Consider the following 22,219-nt stretch of genomic DNA (forward strand, 5'->3'; position numbering starts at 1 on the left):
AATGGGGAACACGAACACAATCAATAAATGCGGCAAGTGAGGGTGGGGCAGGAGAAAATGAAACGAGTGGAGGAGAAGGAAACAAAGGCCACGCGAGCCAACAACGCGATAAGGGTTTGGAGCTTCCGTATCAACATCGGTAACACTGATGGAGGTCATGAATACCGTGGGCCATCCCGCCACTTGCTGTGTGACTCTGGAATCGCCACGCTAGAACTGACCCAGTTTGAGCGGCCACTCAATTTTCAAGATATTTTTCAATAAGATAAATTAGTGAGAATGACGATGCCTCTTATGCCTAGGGTAGTGTACGGACCTGCTTTCCGTCTCGCTGTCAACAAAAGGAAAAGGGGTCCTCCTTTCCATATGTATACATATATTAATCTGGTACTGCCTTGTGATTATCATTCAACCTCATCTCAATTATTGGCTATCAACACTAGTTCTTGTGAATCCAATCAAGCGTGTGTTACCCAGATTGCATTTCGCGGGTCAAGTTTCTTTTCGTCAACATCATTCTCGGTTATAGCTTTGAATCATTAAAAGTAAATGATAACCATACGTATTAATTTAATAATCTGAATCACGAAGATTAATGAACCGGAGCGAATCACCCAGAAGACCAGAGCAGGCTTACATCTTGTGGGCATGATGACATAAGGGAATACAATGGGATAAAAGATTACCGTATACCTGTAAGTATATATATAAAAGGAATGATGATAAAAATGCAAACCAATCCCAGTGAACAGCATATACGTACGTGGGATACATTTATTATACATATAAATAAGTAGCAGCGTGGCAGATGATTAGATTACAGGAGGGGGGGTGGGGTGTTGAAGTTGAAGTTGAAGCAGGGCCTAAAACATGAAACTGGAGAAGCGTTGGATAGGCCTAAGCCTCTGCGCACAGCTGACATGGCCTTGTGATTGAGGCGCTTCACACGCTTGCCCAGCTTCTGCTTCCAACTGAGGGTTGCGTTGTGGGCGGTGGGGGCATCACAAGTGAAGTGGTAACTGCTGAGAAATGCTCGTCTGGCGTACCAATACTCTGGACCTCGCCGCCCGCTCCGCCTTCCATCTCCCACTTCCTCCCACATTCTTCCTAGTTCGCTCCCACACACCACTCCACTCCACTCCTCTCCTCCCCTCCTCCATTTATTGGTTTGTTTCTGTTGATTTAGTGGCTGTTAGTTATACCCGCTGAGGAAATGCTTCTGCTTCTGCCTTCTTTAAGCTTTGTTTGTTGTACCCAATGTTAACTAACTCCTCGACTTTTGCTCACTTTTGCTACTTTTCCATCATCACACGGATGCTTACTCAAAAGTTGCTGACTTACGAAGCACTCTCCAACATCGAGCTTCTCAGTTCTCACTTCCACTTTCCCTGTCTGCCTTTCCTAATTTAGGTTCAAAACTCAAACCCACACGACACAATCTAATTCCCTCCCGCACATGTCGTCTTGGGCCAGCCTCAACAGAAGCACTGCTGCTGTTTGTAATTCTGATACAATCTCACTATAAGACTCCAATTATCAAATTACCTTTACTGGTCAATCTCTCCTTCAACAAGTTTGCAGTTTGCAATTAAAAAAAAAAAAAAGGAAGAAAAAACACACAGGGAAAGAATTATTACATCTCAAACCCAACAATACTTGAATATGGATTGGTTAGCCTTGAAGCCACATATTACTCCTTCAGTTCTTAATATAAGACTTATTTAACTAATTTGATTAAATTAAAAAAGTTAGGTAAGTTAGTTAATTATAAAAATATGACATGTTTTCCCTAAAACACCATAGTTATGTTTCTTAATATCTTCCTTCCCTCACTTACTTGATTATGGTTGATGGAGTATTCATAAGGGTAATTTTAAAAAAATTGACAAATATGAGAAATAGGTCTTATATTTAAAATTAAAATTAAGTTTAACAATTAAGTCTTATGTTAAGGACCTGAGGAATATTTAAAAACATGAAGCCACCTTTTTATCTTTATCATTCATCTTTTTTCAAATGTACATTTATTTATTAAAAAAATATAGCAATCATTTTATTTTAAACTACATATTTGTTATGTTTTACTTTAAAAAACTGATAACCGAAATATAAATCTATTATGTAATTTTTTTTTATTTTTTAGACTAAATCATCAGAACTGAGTTTTAGTAATATTACAAATTCTAACTAGCATGGGAGGCGACACGCAGAATGGGTAGGTCCAGTTACTTTTTGTTCGGGGTGCCCATCTCGGCCCATGTCTTGATCAGACTAATCAGTTTGGGCTCATCCGAATTGAGCCCGAATGGAGGAAAATAAAACAAGAACTTGCCGAGTTCGGGTTGACATCCCAAGCCTGAGATTGCGGCAAGTCATTGTTCAGCCCAGCATGAGCATATAGTGTATACTTTCTATTCTAATTTTCTTTATTTGATGCATCTCACATGATAAATTTATTTTATGATTATCATGAGAAATTTTTTATTATTCCAATATTTTAAATTTAATTCTTAACTAGTAAGAATAATATATAGTTTTTGAATATTTTGGATTTTAAATATTGTTATTTTAATCTAGTATTATTTTTCAAGGGTATTTATTTTGACTGAATGTCATTATTTTCTTTTTGTTACCTAATGAAATACTTTTTTTCTTAAATTTTTATTTATTTTAATTGTGTTCATTGATCTTTTTTTCTTATCAACCCGAACCTAATATTAGTAGAACTAATTAAATTTGTCATGTCTGGATCGTCCATATTTCATTTGGATGGTCCGATTCGATTTCTTTTTTATTTTTATTTGTTTGAAATAATTATTTTAATATGTATAAAATCTAAAATAGAGATATTTTTTAACTATCATTTTTTAAAAAATAATTTTTCTGTTTAAAAATAATTAATTAAATATTTAAATATGAATTGTTCAAATCAAATAAAAAACGATGCAAATCTAACAAGTATAGTGTGCTCATAAACTGATACAGACACTGATTCGAAGAATTGATTGCAGGATTAGCTTGCTCTGCCTCCATGGGGCATTGGGTCATCCCAGACATGAGGCATGTCAAGGGTTATTGCTTTCAATCGGTGGAATGCTAATTCATATACAGTCACTTAAGTATGAGAGCAAGCATAAAATGGGTTTCAAGTTCAATATAAGATGCATTTTTATATATTAAAAAAATTATTTAATTATTATAATTTTTGACTTATCCAGAGCTTATATACTACCTCCGGTCTTAAATATAAGAGCTAGTTGACTAATTTGAGTAGATTAAAAAAATAAGTTAAGTTAGTTATTTGTAATGAATAGGTGTTATCTTTCCTAAAATATTCTTATTAATCAAGTGCATTGGTTAAAATTACTATTATTAGAAAGACTATTTTAGAAAAAAAACATAAATATGAAACAAAATGAATTGTGGCTTTATATTCGGGATCAAAATAAAAATCAAACGAAAACTTATATTAAACATCAGAAGTAGTATTAAAAGTTAATTTGTCCAATTCAATTCGTTAAATTTTAGTCATTTAATGAACTGGTTAGTTCAGTCTCAAAGATCATTTCATTCGGGCTAAAATTTAAAGAACTAATAGGTTCCGGTTTTCCTAAAGAAATAAGTTAAATGAATCGAGTTGTTACAAAGTCAAACCTGGATCAAATAATCAGTTGTTTCTTTGTTTTTTGTTTTTTGTTGCAACAATCCATTGTTTATTTTATAAAGGGAAAACCCATACGCAGGTCCTTATATTTTCATCCCATTTTGAATCAAGTCCCTAAAGTTATTTTTTATTTTATGGGATCCTTAATGTTTTAAAACCGTTCTATTCGTTGATCCTTCTGTTAACAAAACGTTAAATTGAGATTAAACACCGTTAAAGATCTTAATATGGTGGACGAGTGGATCAAATGCCGCAACCCATTCTCTTTCACCACTATAGAAGACCCTGCCATTGATTTCCAATTCTTCCCCCAAAGTCACTTGCAAGAGCAAGTCGCAGTCCGACGATCCTCCAAACATCATCACTCTGCCTCTAATAGAATGATATAATGACGACACAAGTCCCACCAGATGCACTCGCTAACAGCATGGCTTTTCGTCGTTGTTCACTACTAAAATTAAACCCAATTCCTGCCACTCCTACTACCGTCCTCTTTGGCCAAACTATGGCTTCTTTAATTCCCATATTTAGTTTCGAAGTAAAAGGACTAAGGTCACACAAGATTTAGTTGCACATTACTTCAGCATCGTTGCTCACATAGAGAGGTTTCTTATACTGGTAGGCTTGAGGGACTGATTGTGAGATTTTGCAAGAAAGTTCATAGTCGAAAGTGACAAAGATCATTGAAGTTCGAGAATGAAACAAATAATAAAAAATGAAAGCTCCCTGTGAGTTACGTTCTCCTCACTGTCCTCTTCTTTTTACTCCAGGAAACATAAAATCCTATTTAAAGTTTGGAACTATCCTTCATAGTTTTGAACTCATTTTAAACTTTAGTTCGGTATATAAAGTTTAGTAGTTAGAAAAGTTGTGTGTCTCCTTGTTACAGATTTTGACCCCAATAATAGATAAAATACTAAATGTGTGTGTGAGTTGATGGTCTTTACCATCCTTCATGGCTTTCTTTTTTTTTTTTGCCTTGTTTACTATGCATAAAAGCTCCTCTGTTTACCTCTGTTTTCCTTAATAGAAAACAGAGGCAAACCAAAAAGGGTTATTTGCCTCAATGATTTACTATGCTTTCTAAAGAAATTTGTTTGTTTTCTTTTCATCTCTTTTTGAAAGGATATTTACCTTTGCGACCAATGATGCTCCTTAGCAAACTTTCATATAGAGTATCCGTTAAAATAAAGAAGGCTTTGTGCCAATTCATGGGAGTGAACTGCTCACTGACCCTCCTAAGCATCTCCTGAATTGATGTTGAGTTCCCACAATATAAGTTTATGACATCTTCAAATTCTTGCGTGGAACATCACACACACTGGACCTTGCATTGTTAGCAATCCACTCCACAAAGCATGATGAATACATGGACTTGATGCATATGAAAAATTAAAGTCTTGCACCCCAATATGCTGGACCCATGGATGAAAATTTTAAGCTCGACAAATCTTCATTTTGATCATAAAATTTTGAGGAGTGTCGAACTGGGACTTACCCTCTGCAGGTGGCCATGGGGGAAGAATTGGAAATCACCGGCGGGGTCTTCTACAGTGGTGAAAGAAAATGGGTTGCCACGTCTGATCGACTCACCCACTATATTAGGATCTTTAACGGTGTTTAATCTCAGCTTAACTTTTTGTAAACAGAAGGATTAACGGATAGAACGGTTAAAATATTAAGGATCCCATAAAATGAAAAAAAACTTCGGGGACTTGATTGAAAATGGGACAAAAATATAAGGACTTACATATTAGTTTTCCCTTTTATAAATTATATCCTTCTACAGTTCTTAATATAAAACTTATTTAACTAATTTATTCTTAATATAAAATTTATTTAATTAATTTAATTAGATTTAAAAAGTCAGATAAATTAGTTAATTATAAGAAATATGATATATTTTTCTTAAAATACCATAATCATTTTTTTTATATTTTCTCTCCCTCTTCTATTTGATTATGGTCGAAGAAGATCCATAGAGGTAATTAAAAAAATTAGTAAATATGATAAATATGTCTTATATTTAAAATCAAGATCAAAATCAACTTAATAATTATATCCTATATTAAAGATAGGAAGAGTACTAATTATTGATTTCGTATTTATTGTTGGTTTGATATTTAAAAATAAAAACGCCGGCTTGGGAGCAATCCTAATACTAATTATAGACTATGCACAGTAGATTGCAGATTTCACATCTTCAGGCTTCAATACGAAGCCAACGGGCGGACTCGTTTATTCTGCTTTAGAAAGCCCCAGACGCCTATGACAACGAAGAGCTCGAGGCAACTTGAAGCCGAAGGTGAGCCTTCTTGCTCACAATCTTGAATCCGTGATCCCTGATTTCTCTGAAACTCTGATCCCCATATTTTCTTACTTGTGTCGATTGAATTCGGATTGAAGCCCTCCTCATTCATAGAATCCAACTTCGTCAGTGTTGGACATGAACTTCCCTTCCCGCTCGGAACACGAAGAAAGAATCTTCCTGGTTTGGTTATCAAGAAATTTAATTGTTCAGTTATTTCTACCCTTCGAGTTCGCATATTTTATTTTTCATTGAGTGGGCACTTCCTGATTTGGGGGTTCTGGATAGTTCCTGAGAGACTCTTGAATCCGAGAGCATTGAAACTACCATGAATATTGTTTGTTAAACCGCAGTTATATTCTCGGAGTTTGCACAAGAGTGGGCAGCTCAAAGGCTGAGAAATTAACAGGGATTTTGGGAAATGGGGAAGCCTTTGTTTTATGAGATCTTAGAAAAACCCGCCACAAGTTGTATCATAGGAATATGCTGTGCGATCTGGTTCTACATACAGAAGAAAAATATCGGCTATTCTCATGTTGGACTTAGTTATGAGACTGCCATGGAAGGGCATTATTGGAGGATAATCACTTCGGCATTTTCCCATGTAAGTGTTCTTCATCTTGTTTTTAACATGAGCGCGCTTTGGAGCCTTGGGGTAGTAGAGCAGCTAGGGCACTTGGGCCTGGGTGTTGAGTACTATTTACAGTATACACTTGTCATGGTTGTATTATCGGGAGTGCTAGTTCTTGGCATGTACCACGTATTAATCCAAAGATTTAAGCTGGAGCACTTTCGCAGAGTGACGGCTGTTGGGTATTCCTGTGTTGTTTTCGGGTGGATGACAATCCTTTCGGTGAAGCAACCTTCTTCCAAGCTGGATCTATTTGGTTTTCTTTCACTTCCCATCAGTTTTGCACCGTTTGAATCGCTTGTTTTCACTTCAATCATTGTTCCCCAAGCGAGTTTCCTTGGCCATTTATCAGGAATTATTGTTGGATATGCTATTGCTTGGGGTTTGATTCATGGGATGAACAATTACTGGGCACTTTCCTTATTAGGTTGGATTTTGCTTGTCTTTGTTTTGAGTTTGAAGAAATCTGGTGCAATTGACCTCAACTTTCTTGAGGTTGAATCTGTCACAGATCCATCATTACCATCCGTTCGATTTTTGGGATCAGGAAATGGCAGAACATTGCAGATGAGTGCATTACCATTAGGAAATGTTGAACTCGTGTAATTTGACCACTGTGAATCAGATGCTGCCTTGACGTGATGAAGACTGCTAGCAATGTGATCTTCTATTTCTCTATCAGCCAAATTGTTTATAGCTGCCTCAGTGTCCGTTTCGGAGCTTGCATCTTTGCTATCATGATAATGAATAGTCTCATACTCAATTGTTTCAAATTGTTGTACTGACACTGCCATCGGAAATATGTTGCCAGTGATTTTTAATATGCATGCTTTCTTTTCGTAGACAAGATTTTGTTTTTCTATACTTGGTGGATCTTTATGCTTAGGGTTTTGTTTAGCTATATGGCGTCATTTTTTCCTGTTTGGTTGCGGAGGCAATAGAAATTCATTGCTATAGTATATGAATTTGACTCTGCGACTTGGCATTCGTGCGAGATAAATAATCAAACCGACGGTCTGATACCTCGCTGTTGACATTAAAATCCCACTTTTGATTTCTGCACGACAGTTTTGGAGTATTCTGTCTCTTTCCTCGGATGGTTTGCACCTTCGAGTCTGGGCAAAATTCATAGTCAGAGAACTCGCTTCTTTTTCTTTTTGCAAGGGGCCGTTCCAGACTCGAGCAGTGTGGAAAAATCACAATTAAACTTCATCATGGAGTGACAGTTCTTAGGCCAACAAAATTCATACATCTAGCCGGCAAAATAAAATAAAACAAACTTGATCCTCGCTTCCCAAGATAACCCAGATATACTCTGAAATTCGCCTGCTGTCCCGTTAACCCGATGTAGGATTAAGCACCCTACATTCTTGTTTCATAGCTTAAGCTCATTGGAAAGTCCTGTTCTCGATGATTCTGCAACATCAATTTTATGAGCTATGAAATCAATTTTATGGGTGCATTTCTTTTTTTTTTCTTTTTCCAAAGAAAAGTTCTTAGTTTCCACAGCTTAATTGACCGCAAAATCATGCGCCGTAGGCCGTGCTTCAATAAAAAAAAAAATCCAAACAATGTTGTTTCTACGAAAGAATCCGCTGCATTTGATATGAGAATTACTTTTCCAGTTGCTGTGTAATTGAAAGTAATTCAAAAGTGAGAGAGAAAAGGTGATGAACAACGCAAGTTTGGAAGGCAGAAGAAAAATGGCTAGATGCAACGAGGGGGGCCCTCTGAAATGCTATGAGCGAATTTCGCAAACCGTGATGCTGCATAGGAGTTGGCTCCTCTGTCAACATGCTTTAAGGTAGTCGCCCAAGACAGTGTTGAAGACTGGGTAGTTTTTGTCGTGGATGTTCGTGATGTCATGAAGAGCCTCCATAGCGTCCGTATGCATGTAGACCTTTTTGAAACCAGCAAAACTCTAAGCCTTTACGAATTGCTATTAGTTTCGCTTTTGTGCTCGGAATGCAGCTTCGCTTTCCTGCGAAGCCGCATCTCCATTCGGCTTCGATGTCTCTGACAAGTGACAAGCATAGGCGGGGCATGAAGCTCGTCTAGCGCTAGTAACTGATCGTCAAGCCTCACCCACCCAAGGTTTGTTGCTTTCAGAACAATTTGTTTTCTAGGCTCTGGCGACCACTCTTCCCCTGTAATTTTTCGAGTTTCGACCCCTCCAGAACTGTTTTCAGCTTATCACCGTGAAGATTTGTTATCCAAGGAGCTGTTTAATGTTTACAGTAGAAGATGCTATGTAAGAAGAGAACCTTTCAGCAACGGAGATCATGATATTAAACCGAGCTTCAATAGTTCTTTAAGAGATAAGACGATATCTTGGTCCACTTACGCACCAATGTCACATTCTCAACAAGGTTTCTACCTTGATTCTAATCATCATATAAAACTAATTTTCCAAATGTCATACACTGGCACAGCGCCATGGCCTCAACTCTCCACTCCCACATATAGCCATCCAAAACTGGGGGGGAAAAACAATTTTTTAAATTACAACGAATCAACTCTGTTTCCATCTTCTAAAAAAATAAGTAAATTAACAATATATATTCATTCTACTTATATCTACTATATTGATTGTTGGAACGAATTACTAAAAGAAAGTTTACATAATATACAGAAAAAGAATGAGGCACTCTGAATTTCTGTGGCCATATAAAATACAAGGAACAAAGTCACGGTTTCAATGGTCAAATGCAAATGTCAAAAGTGCTATAAATGATATATGCATGATATCCAGCTCGGAATTCAAACTCTGCGGCCATAGAAAGCTCCAGGATAGGTAGGAACGAAGTCACCGGACGAATAATCTAAAGGCCACCGTAAGAAAATTTCAAGAAGAACCAACTCAAATGAAACTTCATTCTTCTACATCCAGCAAATCTAGAGAAAACACAGAAGTTAATCATCCGAAAAATATACCCATCTTCCATGAATAACTAAACAAATGATGATTACATTGATAACTGTACTGCTACTTGTAACTGTGGTGTTATCAAATTACTAGCAGGCGATGAGAACCAGAAACAGAATTAATTATCACTTCTCATTTCTCCTGCAGAGAGGGCATTGTTTAACTAAGCAAAACCAGAATAATTGGAGACATGTCTGACAAAATTGTTCCCTAGATGTAATGTCGCAATAAAAGATTTACTAAGACATGCAGAACATCCACCTGTCCTTCAGCAGATACGGATCAAAACAACCACTTCCCCATTCCTATCTTCCATATAAAGGGAAAGAGGACAGAGGATACAAGTTTATATAAATAGTTGATAAACACAAGCTATAAACATTTAGATATAGACTATATATCATGGGTCCACTCTATTTCCCAAGCTCAAATACACGTTATTGTAACAAGACTATGGCTACCCTACAAACTCACCATTACTTGAGGCCACCCTAATTGTCCTCGTGGTGTTCTACAGTTTAGCATGTTATGAGCCAGGGGTAGGAGAGGCACCTTCTTGAGAACCCGAATTAAGAATATGAGTAAACCCCTGCCCGATTGACTTCCACAATCTCGTTGGCAAAGATGATTGTAAATTATTTGCACTCATCAAAGATGAGGGCTCTAGTGTCCTAGCAGAAGCAGGATCCAGGTCAGAAAATCTGACAGCACCTAAGAGTTTTTCTGGAAGTTCATATTCTGCTTGGCTCTCAATAAGAAAAGCCAAATCAACAGTCAGAGTTGAAACATAACCAAATGCCAAATGAACTATTGCACTTGCAACCATGGAGGAACCAATATCAATATCTACTTCTAAGAAATTTTCTCCCGTACAGTATTTACAGGTTAGGGCACGCCCAATTATGCAAATGGCTTGTTCTCCAACAGCTTTTTTAACAATCCACGGACCTTTAACAATGTTAGCAATCAGCTTAAGCCTTGAATTTTTGAATGCGTCATCACCTTTCAAGAACTTGTCCATTAATGACCCCTCTGGGATAGGCTCTTTAGTTGTAAAGTATGCTATGGCACTATAGTTGTCCTTGGTTGGGAGTTGAAGATTGAATGCCCACACAAAAGGCTTATCGCCAGCTGAAAACTCATCATCAATGACCTTCCTAACTCGGCAATTTGGATGGCCCATGATCTCCCCAATCTTCACTGAGCTTTTAATCCAATCAAATCCAAGAGGCTTGAGCAAATATTCACCAGCAGGAATCTTGACCCTGGTTGTAAAGTACTCAGGACCCCTAACCATGAATGAATCTCCAGGTGGGGAAGCCCAACCATTGCTACAGTTATCTGGTTCAAGAAGCGGAATGGCTCCTTCAGATCTTATTCTATCTATCCATTCAGGTTCTTTTGTGTCACCAACGCAGGCCATTAAAACTCCTGTTTCCCAGCTGTTTAAAATGAATATGATTTTATTAAATTGATTGTAAGATAAATATTAATTGGCCATGCATATGCTGTCATGCATTATGAAACTGCACAAATCATGCCAAATGTAGATGGAAAGAAAGTAAACATTCGTGATCAAGTGTGTGTGTGTGTGTGTGAGAGAGAGAGAGAGAGAGAGAGAGAATGAGATCATAAAATACGTCAGTCACAAAAAGCTAAGCATTGATAGAAAAATACGACCACCAAAAGAAATCAAACCAAACTTTAACTGTCTTTAGGTTAATTGGGGGAACTTCCAAAGGATCTTAAAATTTACTGACTGGAGTTAATTCAAATTTATGTCTTTCATTTATACAATCTTGTTTACATAGGATTTGTATGGGGAACCTATTGAACCATAATGAGCTTGTGCATTTTTTGCTTGCCAGCCTTCGAATACTTTTGTTCTACCTGAACCATTCTAAAGGAGGAAAAACATTATAACATCAATTCTGGCATCACCAAACACAAACTTCATAGACTGGTCTGGGCTCATAATACTGTCAAAAAATAAAGAAAAAAAAGAAGGGAAATTGAACACAAAAATTAGCCTATTCTATGATGGGCAACTAATCTTGAGTGCAATCTGTAAAGAAATTTCTTTCTGACAGCATCTAAGCCTTATCGAAAGATAGAGTAATAGCAGTGTGTTACAATCATCTGTACGTAGAATAGTCCCCCTCCTTCAGCCTCCAGTAATTTCCAGCGTCAAGCTCAGAATATATTAACAAAGGCGATAATAACGATCGAAGTCTTCAAAAGGAAGAGAAAAGCATATACTTATTTAACCTTTTTTTTTTGGGGGGGGGGGGGGGAGACAAAGTCGGACGACGAAATAAAAGTAAGGGGGATAAATCGTGAAACCCAAACCCGTGTGGACTATTCAGCTAGGGGAAACACCACAGTATAATGACAGAAAGATATTCACTGTGGATTACCTGAGTAACTCGAAAATGCCAACCAAGAGACTTCGGGGAAGTGACAAGGCTCTGCACCGAGTTAACGAACAATTAGACAAGAAACGAGACCTGATATTAGGGATTGGCCATGAAATTTTGCAACTGGATGGTATGGAGGCCGAGGACCAAAGGGATAAAGAGGTGAGTCCTTTTCTATTTTTTCCCCTTAATCTCTTCAAAGAATCAAATTTCCCGTCAAAGAAGGAAAGAGAGAAAACAGAATCACTTTATTTTCCTTCCCCGGAGAAGGACCAACCTGAACAGTCCCGTCCTACGATGCAATGCCCGAGTGCTGGGAGGAGGACCCCCTTTTTTTAATAAATTAATCAGTCAGCATAAATCACATTATTTATAATAATTTATTATAAATAATATTTTGTTATAAATATAGCGATATAAATTTTTTAAAAAATTAATCCGAAAATCGTTTGTCCTTTTTAGATTCACTTTCAGCAGTAGCCTCATATGAATTAACAGTATTAAGAAATCTGTTATAAGGCCTGATGTGGAAAAAAAAAATTCCTAACTTAAATTACTAAGCAACTTATTCTGAGGGACAACTGGATCCGGGGGCAAGCCTGTCTGTGGTGAAAAGTGGGGGAAAGAGTCAAAGAAAATTATCATAGATTAATTTTTCCTAAATTTTATACTGCATAGATATATAGATGATAATTGCATCTCATAGATGCCTGAGACCAGACATTAAATTAGAGCTGGTAAAGGGCTCCCGGTGCAGATACAGACCCGTGAAGAGAGGGTTGGCGGCCCACTTATATTATTATTATTATTTAAAAATATGTTGTCACATAATTAAGGGAGGGAGCCAGGGATCAAACCTGATATTGAAGCATAAGTTAATAATTGTTCAGCAATTCAGCATCATTCATGATTACAAAATAATGAAATACATCATACATAAAACTGTAAAAAATTTTAAGACGGGACAAATCAAGAATTTAATCTGGTAAATGGGTGTAACTCTAGACATACAAGCCGAAGAAGATTCTAAATGGGGGCAGTTAGTTTTGCAATTGCTTCAAAACTGTAAAATTTTGCATCTCAATCATAAATGTATATGAATTTGCTTAGATATTAACAAAATTTTAAACTAACATCTGGAAGGCAGAAGGATACATGAAATAAAGATATAATGTTGATTATTGATATGCACACAAATTGCTACGGTCAGGGGTCAAGATATGACGCTGCTGCCCCCTGGCAAAAGTTTTAGTTTTTTAAATTTCATGGTTAACATTTCATTATTTCAGTTTCAGAAACTATTTATTATTTTTTAGATAAAAAGAATTTTTATTATTCATATATGTTGAATTTTAAAGTTTGAAATATTGAAATCGCATTTAAAGTATTGGACTTGAGTAGTGAATTATAATAAAATAATATGAGAATCGATTTATAATGATGTAGTAAGAAAAATGTGCGAGCTAAAGTAACTGACACCTTGACGAGCTGAGTCCGCGAGCTTAACCTGTATTACCAGCTCTACCTTAAATTCCTACTATTTAATGGCCCAACCCCAAAAGCCACACGCCCAGGCCACTATCTTCTCCCAGTTTCTTTTTTCCCCCCTAAAGCAGACAGAACTGGTTTTCAATTGACAGAATCGGATTCATTTATATTATTCAAATGATTATGCAAATATTTCATAGTTGCATGATCTAAAAATATCTGCTCCATATTTGGATTAGGCCAGTATAAATATATAGATAGATAGATAGTTTTCTCACGATGGTTTTGAATGGATGGGAAACCATGTGTAATTGCCTCCACAATGGATTTGTGCCATTGGATCTGCAGTGAACGATTTTAATCAATTTAACTATCAGTTTAAAAAGAATTAAATCCAAGTACGAACTTGACGATCCAAATCTTCTTCTCTTCTTCTTTTGCCTCTGATGATGCAAATCTTCAGTGGATATTATAGAGGGTAGAGCTATAATATAGAAATAATAGACGCTTGAAGGCCTTAAACTCATTTAATTATCAAATGCTGTTACACACAGAAATAAATCACACTGTGAGAATAAGCTAGAACAAATGAACCATAGTGAAATAGCTAAGCCTAGGAATAGTTATGGGTAAGGGAGGGTGGCAATGTGGTTGTGAGCCACAGTTCCGATCCAAAGCTTCCCGTCTGTCTCTCTGACTTCACTCACCAGCTTCATTACTTCCCCCCCTCTATCTTCGAGAACATCCAATATCTGTCCATTCTCATCAAAAAGTGAAATCACAGTGTACATCCTCATCCCCATTATTCTAGCCAATATGCTCATTCTCATCGGCAACCTGAAGTAAATATTCCTTAACCATGGATTGTGAGTCAGCACTTCTTGTGCTGCAGTGCGGCAACAGTCTATTGCTACCCAGAATTGTCCTTTTCCATTTATCCTTACGTTGTCTGGAAATCCCGGAAGATTAGCTACATGTTCCACGGTTCCCATTTTTGGACCTTGTAGCCAAAACTTCATTAGTCTGTCATATGAAAGGTCCATGCTTTAGTTAGTTTACCTGTCATCAAATTTCATCATTCAGGGCAGGGTAGTGTAATTACTCACCGGCAATTGGTAGTTTCAGTGTAGAGAAGAGAGGATTGATCTTTAGAAAATTGAACTCCATTAGGAAAAGCAAGCCCATCTAACACAACATGGGTCGTTCTGGTGGGAGGATCGTATCTGAGAAGCCTACCAGTGGCCTCGCCTTCCAGTAATATGAGGAAATGCGCACTGCATACAGAGACACATGATACAATGATATGAACCAAATCCTACCACCTATATATGGGAAATTCATAAATATGCTTACACTCTGTTGTATCTTCTGCTGGTATCTGTGAAAAAGATGGATCCATTCTTATGAATGTCAAGGTCATTGGCGAAGAGAATGGGCTTTCCTTCAACATGGGTTGCCAGAGGGGTAGCAATTCCTCCATCAGGTCCAACCACCAAAAGGCCAAAGTATGCATCAGCAATGTACAAGTCCCCACTCTCTTTGTCAAACCTTAAACCCAAGGGACGCCCGCACGTTTTCTCATACTTCCATTGCTTGGCTGTCGTCGAGTCATTGCCCCTATAGCAAAGCTTCTCCGTCCTTTCAAGTATTAGCAATTTAGTAATCAGGAAACATTTAAGAATGTGAATAAACAAGAAATAGAAAACCTTCTGGGGAGAATCACCAATTGGTTGTAACTAATGCAAATGTTTCCCAACCCATTTGCTCCCCCATCCATCTCACAATGCGTCCATCAGCTAATCCTGCATAAGGGCCACGACCCACAGGATCAAACTCCAAGGACTCCGGTCCGAAGACTTGGTCTTTGAACTCCAATTTCCCGTGGAGCCCTAGTCTGCTCATATTGTCCCTTGGCCAACTCTTCATCACTTGGTGATAAGGTGCAATGTCATGCTTCACAGGTACGAATTCATGATTTCCCAGTGGTCCCAAATGAAATGGGTCCATTACAACAAATCCCAGAGCCAAGACAAGAGCAAGGATAAAAGGGTGTTGCAGAAAGGTTTCATCTTTTAGTGGGCGTCTCTTCTCCATGCATGTAATTAAGGGTGCAAGGTTTTGATGTGACGATGATAAGAAAGTTAAAGGAGAAGGATGCCCACTTGAGTGAGAAAGCCAGAGATCAAACGCTGTGCCGATTATCTGATCCGAAACAAGTACTTAGCTTGGAAGAGTTTCATATGCAGAAAGGTTGAAGAGTTGAAAGCACGCGTTGCTCGTGAGAGCACAGAGGTTGGGAGCAGGTCATTTATTGTTGAGACATGTGTTTCGCGTTCTGTTGTATTTATGGGAAGAACATATCTTCATGGTGGAAGTCTTGCGGTTTTTATAATCGTTGAAGTGTCATCTGTGCGGACTCAAGAACAGTGACATGACAATAAAATAACCAACATGATCATAACTGAACTTGCGCATGCACTGCTCGTACCATGCAGTCTATGGCTATAAAGAATATAGATTTTGATCTTGTAACTGGAATTTCTCTCAAGTTTCGCCGAATAAAACCCAAGAACTTCAACTGAGTTACTAGTTCTTCAAAATTTTGCCCGTACTCACTTATTTTAAAACTATGTTCTTCAAATGCCTGTGTAATTTGCAAGCCTTTTGGGCGGAAGCATACTCCGCATCGCTAGCTGTTCGTCAAGGCTTTTGATCATTTTAGTGAGTCGATACATCTCGCTTGATCTCTGCGAGTTCTAAAATTGCAGTCAGGGGGTGCTAAATTGTCCTCCTCCATTTTCTGCCCCTCGCTATCCGTGCTTTTGCTGTTGGGTGTCCACAATGTTTCTGCAAGCGCTGGAATAAAACCTCCTGGCCCCCTCGCGTCTTCTGGTCTCTGGGTTCTGCCTCCGCGTTCATTCCAGTTTGAGCTCGTGATTTACTGCCAGCTCATAATGCTAAAAGTGGGATTAATCCTCTAAATTAATTTAATATGCCTAATAATAATATCAATTCCACAAGATTTATTTATCAGCGAAAAATGGGCTGATGGGGAAGGAATAGCATTAAATTAAGGTTGAAAATTGGATTTAGAATTGCTGGCCGAGAAATAAAAATAGGTAAATAACTGAAATTAGTGAAAAAAAAATTCTGGTGTTGCGTGATACTGTCCATGATTTTATCATGACGGCTAACAAATATTTTATGGAGCCGTGCATGGCACGGGAAAAATTCCAAGTTCGGTAAAGATAGTCCCGAGCTGCCACGTCAGCTGCGTGTCAGACGATAATGAAGGCTACAAGATCATAGTGATGATATAGAAATAGAAGATCTCCTTCTCCTTTCATAATATTTCTAAGGAGCAGCGCGGGAATCCTAAATCGGAACCATGCCTCAGTTTCGATCCTTCTTGTTCAAATCCAGTCGCTTCCATTCACGCTCTAGTTCCATTAGTTCGGCCACTTCCTCAGTCTCCCGTTCTCACTTCGCTCCGTTTTCTCCTCATTCTGACCTTCTCGACCGCCCTGCTTCGAATGGCTTTTCGTATCTTCGTCGTCTGCTTCAATATTCTAGCGCCTTTGGTTCCGATAATGATTTGCGTCGAGCTCTCTCAATTCGGAAGAGTTTGAGCAAAATGGGAAGTGGAAATGTTAGGGGTTTCTGTACCGAGCCTGACCGGGAGTCCATAGAGTATGACGTCGTAATCGTCGGGGCTGGACCTGCCGGTTTATCTGCGGCGATTCGGTTTAAGCAAATGTGCCGTGAAAAGGATGTCGATTTGTCAGTATGTGTCGTCGAGAAAGGTGCTGAAGTCGGTATGTTTCGCAGCTTCATATAAGATTATATTGTCAAGCCTTGAACTTGCTCATGCACCGCTCCTACGAGCCAATCTATGGCTGTAGATTTTGCACTGTAAATAGAATTTCAATCAAGTTCATCGTATGATTGATAATTCTTGAAGTTTTGGCTTCCACTCTTCCATTTTAAATTTATGTTCTGCTGCCCGAGTACATTTATACCAGTTGTTGGCGGTGGCATATACCATATAGTTGGTCATCAAGATTTCGATTACGTTTGAAATTGATGCATCTCGCTTGATCTCTGCGAGTTCTAAATTTCTAGTCACACTTTTAGTTTTCCTGTAATGTATCTTGCTTCATTTTTTCCCCTTCTTTTTATCCGTATTTTTGTTCTTAGGTGCTCATATTCTTTCTGGAAACGTTTTTGAACCCAGAGCACTGAATGAGCTTCTTCCGAGGTGGAAGCAAGAAGAGGTGCATTATGCTGTCTCATATCTCCAATTATACTGCTCTTAGCAATGTTCAGGCTGTATGCAATCTTCTCAAATTGTATTGCATATGCCTGTTGGACCTGTTTTTTTGTGAGAGAGAAAGAACAATTTTTGGAGGGGGGGTGAGTGTGGAGAGTAGATAAACAGAGAAGTTATGTTTTTATGAATACTTCATAAAACCAGTTACTTCTGCGTCCGATATGTGTCACACCACATAAAACTGTATAGTATGCCTAAACACTTCAGATTTTAACTATTGTCCCTGTTGCAACATCCATATTGGATGCGTTACCATGCTTCTTTGATTGGAAGAAAAATATGATGCTCTGAACTTGCAGAAGATTACTAATTCTCCTTGTTTTATATCTGATTTCATCATATAAGCCTTTCCTTTTATCTGCAGGCTCCAATCAGTACCCCTGTTACTTCTGATCAGTTTTGGTTTCTGACCAAGGACCGTGCATTATCGCTTCCATGTCCTTTCAGCAATCAGGGAAATTACGTAATAAGGTTATAATTTTTATTTGCGTCTCTCATGCTATCTTTTGAATTATTTTGTTTGTCCTTTGTTTTTCGTTGGACCTCAAGTTCTGACATGTCATTTTGAGCAGGATATTTCTGCGAAAACTCCTCATCCATCGAAACTTTTTTCTGGCTTGTTGATTTATGAAGCTTTTGTGTTTTTATCATTCTTAATTAGTTGAACAATATTTGCATAAAAAGGCACAAAAATTCACTGAACATAAATTTATATTCAGTAGTTAGTTGTTCTGGGTAGAGATGAAAATATCTGTTGCTGATATTTGGTACAGATTTGAGATTTGAAAACTGCTATAGATATCTGACAGTTCACTCATTGGATACAATTTATCATTGATGATGATTCCTTTTTTCGTGTAAAAACTGCATTTACTATAAATCTATGTTCAAATTCTTGCTCTGTTCTGCTTATCTAGATTTGCAATACGGGTTTGTGTTTTTGTGTGTGTATTTATGTATGCATTTACAATTTTTTCTTAAAGCAATAGAAGCTTCTTATTTTGGGCCCTCTGATACAGTCTTAGTCAGTTAGTACGTTGGATGGGAGTGAAAGCTGAAGAGCTGGGAGTAGAAATATATCCGGGATTTGCTGCTAGTGAGGTACTTCCGGTTTTACTTTACTAGTACCACCAACCTTTTTTTGTTCATTTTTTTTTTGTTTTGGTCAGATATTATTTGATGCAAACAACAAAGTTATTGGCATTGGAACTAATGATATGGGAATTTCAAAAGATGGTTCGAAGAAGGAAAATTTTCAGCGTGGCGTTGAGATTAAAGGTTGCTTCTTAGCCCACGTCTTTCTCTTATACGCGTTTTTAATTGCTTTGTCACAGATTTTTGGGAATGTTTGTATCATCTTCTGTATGTGGCAGTGACATATAAGCTTCCATGCTGCACCTTGTTTAAACCCTGAAGCTAGTCCATCAACTTGACCATGATTAGACCAATAGTTGGTTTTTCAAGTGTTGGTGAACTTTTCTCACCCCTACTTTGGAGAATTGGGAAATGAACTTTTTTAGGCATGTTGTCATAGCATAAGATTTGTTTGGTTCTTGATAGAGAAAGCGTTTACCTTCATTGTTGCTACGGCATACTACCTCCGGTCCTAATTATAAGAGCCAGTTAACTAATTTGAGGAGACTAATGAAGTAAGTTAAGTTAGTTATTTATCTTAAATAGGTGTTGTTGTCTTTCTTAAAATATCCTTGCTAATCAAGTATATTGACTAGAACTCTTATTATTAGAAGGGTTACTTTGAAAAAAATGTATAAATATGGGAGACAAAGTGGATTGAAGTCTTATATTTAGGACCAAAGTAAAAGTCAAACAGGGTCTTATATTAAGGACCGGTGGTAGTAATATGTTAGAGGAGACCTAGTGAACATTTATCTGTCAGGTCCAAAGAAAAGAACATTGCTTCTGTATGATTTAATCAGTGATTGGTTTTCTTTTCTAACCTCTGGTTTAAGAATATGGGTATGAAATACATGAATATAGTGTCATAACATGTACTACTAAACACAGTTAAACCTTCATCAAGTCACTTTATTTTCAAGCTTTGTTTTTTTTTTTTAAATTGAGACCTGTGATTAAATTCTTGAGTTTTCTGTGAATTTAGTTATTTGAGCTTTTTTTAGACCAATTGTGATACTTTGTTAACTATATAAATATGTGATGACCAAAAAAATTTTATAAAGAAGCAATCATGCAGGTCGCATAACACTTCTGGCTGAGGGATGCCGAGGATCATTATCAGAGGTTTTAAAATTGAATTTAACAATTATTACTCTCGTTTTCCTTGTCAATTGATGTTTTACTACCAAAATCTCTTATCCCACTCCCAATGTACCCTACAGAAAATTATAAAGAAGTTCAGCCTGAGAGAGAAGAGCAGGGCACAACATCAGACATATGCCTTGGGAATTAAAGAGGTATGGTTACTTCGCAATTTCCTTTGTTTGAAGCAATTCGTTTATGATGATATTGTTCTCACTTTCATTTTTAGTGAAAAAAGTGGAATCTTTCTTGTTAATGTTCTTTTGTTCAGTATATCCATGATATGGAAATCTTTATGCCTTTTTGTAACAAAACTAATAACCTTCATGATTAAATATTTGTCTCACATGGGTTTACATTATATAACTTTATACAATAGGTTTGGGAAATTGATGCAGAAAAGCACCAGCCTGGGGTAGTACTTCACACACTGGGCTGGCCCTTGGATCATAAGACTTACGGGGGATCATTTCTGTATCACATGAATGATAGACAAGTAAGTTTTTTTTTTTAACCATCATAGATTCACAATCTTCCTACATTGTGGACATTTGCACCTCTACAAGAAATTCATTAGCTCGGAACTTGCATTGAATTGATTGAGGCGGTGTCTTTTTCTTTAGTAATCACGGTAATAGTAGTTTATATTAATTTAGCTTTGCCTGTACATGCAAAAATTGACGGCATCATGAATCTTTAATGTTTAGACTATGGATTGTATTGCTTGATTGTTTTCTGCTAAATGTATTCCTTGAAATTCCATGGCACGATTTTGTCCCCCCCCCCAAAAAAAAAAAGAAAAAACATGTTTCAACTTGGTGGAGTCGTCTACCTCCCTTCATGGTTTCCTGTTTTGACCAGAAATTAACATATGATGAGTTAGTCACGAGCTACATGATATGGATTGTTTTGTTACTCCAAAATTTTCCTTTGCTAATGGAATAACTAATGCCATATCTCACTTTGCTAATGATGTATTGTTTTCATTTCAACTATATCAATCTTCTTCACTATGGCAGATATCTATAGGCCTTGTGGTTGCTTTGAACTATCAGAACCCTTATATGAATCCTTATGAGGAATTCCAGGTAAGATACATAATTTAATTTTATTTGTTTGAGAAGTTCTCAGGCTTCTATTTTCAATTCAAGTATATGTTACTCAATTTACTTCCTACTTCGTAGTTTTTGAATACTTGGGAAATAAAGGAAAATAGCAACCTTATATGAATCCTTATGAGGAATCCCAGGTAAAATACATATTATAATTTTATTAGTTTGAGGAGTTCTCAGACTTCTATTTTCAGGTATATGCTTCTCAATTTAGTTCCTGTTTCGTAATTTTTGAATACTTGGGAAATTAAAGGAAAATAACATGTTACAAAAACTGTTTCATGGGAAGAACCATTCTATCCACCATTTTCCCGCTCCAGAAAGCAGAACATCTGGAATTTCATGGTATACGACTTGGCACATTTGGGCCTTCCTTCTAATATGACGTCTTTTGCCATCTTTATTTCCATGGTGTCCTGAGTTTGCTAGTTACATATTTTTCTAATAATGTACAGAACTCATTTTCATGTACCTGGTTAGCCATTTTGACACTTCTGAGGTGAATTTTTCATCCTTTGATGGCATGGGTGATGAAATTTTTCAAGATATATGTGTATGAACATACTACATATAAATAAGAAAGTCATCACTTAGCTGGGAAAATGTAACTAATATATATATATATATATATATGGGTTAATATAATCTTTGATCCCTCAAGTCTGCCCTTATTTTGGTTTTGGTCCCTCAAGTTTCAAACTATAAGTTTTGGTCCCTAAAGGGGCAAAATGGTCCAGTTTTATGGTTATGTTATAGGGATCAATGTTATAAATGAAAAGAAATTAAAGAACCAAAACCTATATTTTGAAACTTGAGGAATCAAAACCAAAATGAGGATAAACTTGAGGGATTAAAGTTTGAATTAACCCTATATATATATATATATATATATATATATATATAATTTAACCTTTTGTTAGTTTTCTTGGTTTGTTGTATAAATATAGATTCTGGTTGAAACTTTTAAGTGATGTTGCACTTTATGAATCCCTGATGCTCTTTTCTCCCCCCTTGTCGACCAGAAACTTAAGCATCAACCTGCAATCAAAACATTTCTGGAAGGTGG

The 22,219-nt window shown here is 37.1% G+C and overlaps 4 protein-coding genes across 6 annotated transcripts; 2 read left to right on the forward strand and 2 right to left on the reverse strand.

The window, feature by feature from the left end:
* The first annotated feature begins 5,855 nt into the window (after window positions 1-5,855).
* On the forward strand, window positions 5,856-7,564 carry LOC114739438 (RHOMBOID-like protein 13). The gene is made up of 2 exons (XM_028927497.1): window positions 5,856-5,969; window positions 6,071-7,564. The coding sequence occupies exon 2, from the start codon at window positions 6,394-6,396 to the stop codon at window positions 7,207-7,209; it is 816 nt and encodes a 271-aa protein (XP_028783330.1). The 5' UTR covers window positions 5,856-5,969; window positions 6,071-6,393; the 3' UTR covers window positions 7,210-7,564.
* Window positions 7,565-9,086: 1,522 nt separating this feature from the next.
* Window positions 9,087-12,216, reverse strand: LOC114739435 (protein ENHANCED DISEASE RESISTANCE 2). 3 transcript variants are annotated; one of them, XR_003739604.1, is made up of 3 exons: window positions 11,947-12,212; window positions 10,004-10,971; window positions 9,087-9,498 (listed from the first exon to the last, which is right to left on the reverse strand). XR_003739604.1 is itself a non-coding variant. In XM_028927495.1 (3 exons), exons 2-3 carry the CDS (start codon window positions 10,950-10,952, stop codon window positions 9,476-9,478), a joined length of 894 nt encoding a protein of 297 aa, XP_028783328.1. In that variant the 5' UTR covers window positions 10,953-10,975; window positions 11,947-12,216; the 3' UTR covers window positions 9,087-9,475. The 3 variants fall into 3 exon arrangements, 1 of the variants encoding a protein (XP_028783328.1); XR_003739603.1 differs by having other exon boundaries at window positions 10,004-10,975; XM_028927495.1 differs by having other exon boundaries at window positions 10,082-10,975; window positions 11,947-12,216.
* Window positions 12,217-13,991: 1,775 nt separating this feature from the next.
* Window positions 13,992-15,627, reverse strand: LOC114739434 (protein STRICTOSIDINE SYNTHASE-LIKE 13). The gene is made up of 4 exons (XM_028927494.1): window positions 15,158-15,627; window positions 14,788-15,072; window positions 14,541-14,708; window positions 13,992-14,457 (listed from the first exon to the last, which is right to left on the reverse strand). The coding sequence occupies exons 1-4, from the start codon at window positions 15,526-15,528 to the stop codon at window positions 14,058-14,060; spliced, it is 1,224 nt and encodes a 407-aa protein (XP_028783327.1). The 5' UTR covers window positions 15,529-15,627; the 3' UTR covers window positions 13,992-14,057.
* Window positions 15,628-16,751: 1,124 nt separating this feature from the next.
* LOC114739432 (electron transfer flavoprotein-ubiquinone oxidoreductase, mitochondrial-like) lies at window positions 16,752-21,270 on the forward strand. Its single transcript, XM_028927492.1, has 10 exons — window positions 16,752-17,249; window positions 17,632-17,708; window positions 18,129-18,235; window positions 18,784-18,865; window positions 18,934-19,042; window positions 19,977-20,023; window positions 20,122-20,196; window positions 20,421-20,537; window positions 21,061-21,129; window positions 21,226-21,270. Exons 1-10 carry the CDS (start codon window positions 16,823-16,825, stop codon window positions 21,268-21,270), a joined length of 1,155 nt encoding a protein of 384 aa, XP_028783325.1. The 5' UTR covers window positions 16,752-16,822.
* Window positions 21,271-22,219: the final 949 nt, after the last annotated feature.

Source organism: Neltuma alba, unplaced genomic scaffold (genome assembly GCF_004799145.2).
Source record: "Neltuma alba isolate B1F8T4 unplaced genomic scaffold, ASM479914v2 tig00013967_pilon, whole genome shotgun sequence".
NCBI classification, from domain to species: Eukaryota; Viridiplantae; Streptophyta; class Magnoliopsida; order Fabales; family Fabaceae; genus Neltuma; species Neltuma alba.

What these genes read in the sequence shown, in the direction of transcription:
- LOC114739438 (XM_028927497.1), top strand. Translation starts at nt 6,394, where the DNA reads ATGGGGAAGCCTTTGTTTTATGAGATCTTAGAAAAACCCGCCACAAGT.
- LOC114739435 (XM_028927495.1), bottom strand. Translation starts at nt 10,952, where the DNA reads ATGGCCTGCGTTGGTGACACAAAAGAACCTGAATGGATAGATAGAATA. An exon ending in TAATTCGGGTTCTCAAGAAG is followed by an intron (nt 9,499 to 10,081) that starts GTGCCTCTCCTA and finishes TGTTTTCTCTAG; the next exon opens with ATTTGCTGGATGTAGAAGAA.
- LOC114739434 (XM_028927494.1), bottom strand. Translation starts at nt 15,528, where the DNA reads ATGGAGAAGAGACGCCCACTAAAAGATGAAACCTTTCTGCAACACCCT. An exon ending in GCATTAGTTACAACCAATTG is followed by an intron (nt 15,073 to 15,157) that starts GTGATTCTCCCC and finishes AATACTTGAAAG; the next exon opens with GACGGAGAAGCTTTGCTATA. An exon ending in AGCAGAAGATACAACAGAGT is followed by an intron (nt 14,709 to 14,787) that starts GTAAGCATATTT and finishes CTCTGTATGCAG; the next exon opens with TGCGCATTTCCTCATATTAC.
- LOC114739432 (XM_028927492.1), top strand. Translation starts at nt 16,823, where the DNA reads ATGCCTCAGTTTCGATCCTTCTTGTTCAAATCCAGTCGCTTCCATTCA. An exon ending in CGGGATTTGCTGCTAGTGAG is followed by an intron (nt 18,866 to 18,933) that starts GTACTTCCGGTT and finishes TGTTTTGGTCAG; the next exon opens with ATATTATTTGATGCAAACAA. An exon ending in GCCGAGGATCATTATCAGAG is followed by an intron (nt 20,024 to 20,121) that starts GTTTTAAAATTG and finishes TGTACCCTACAG; the next exon opens with AAAATTATAAAGAAGTTCAG.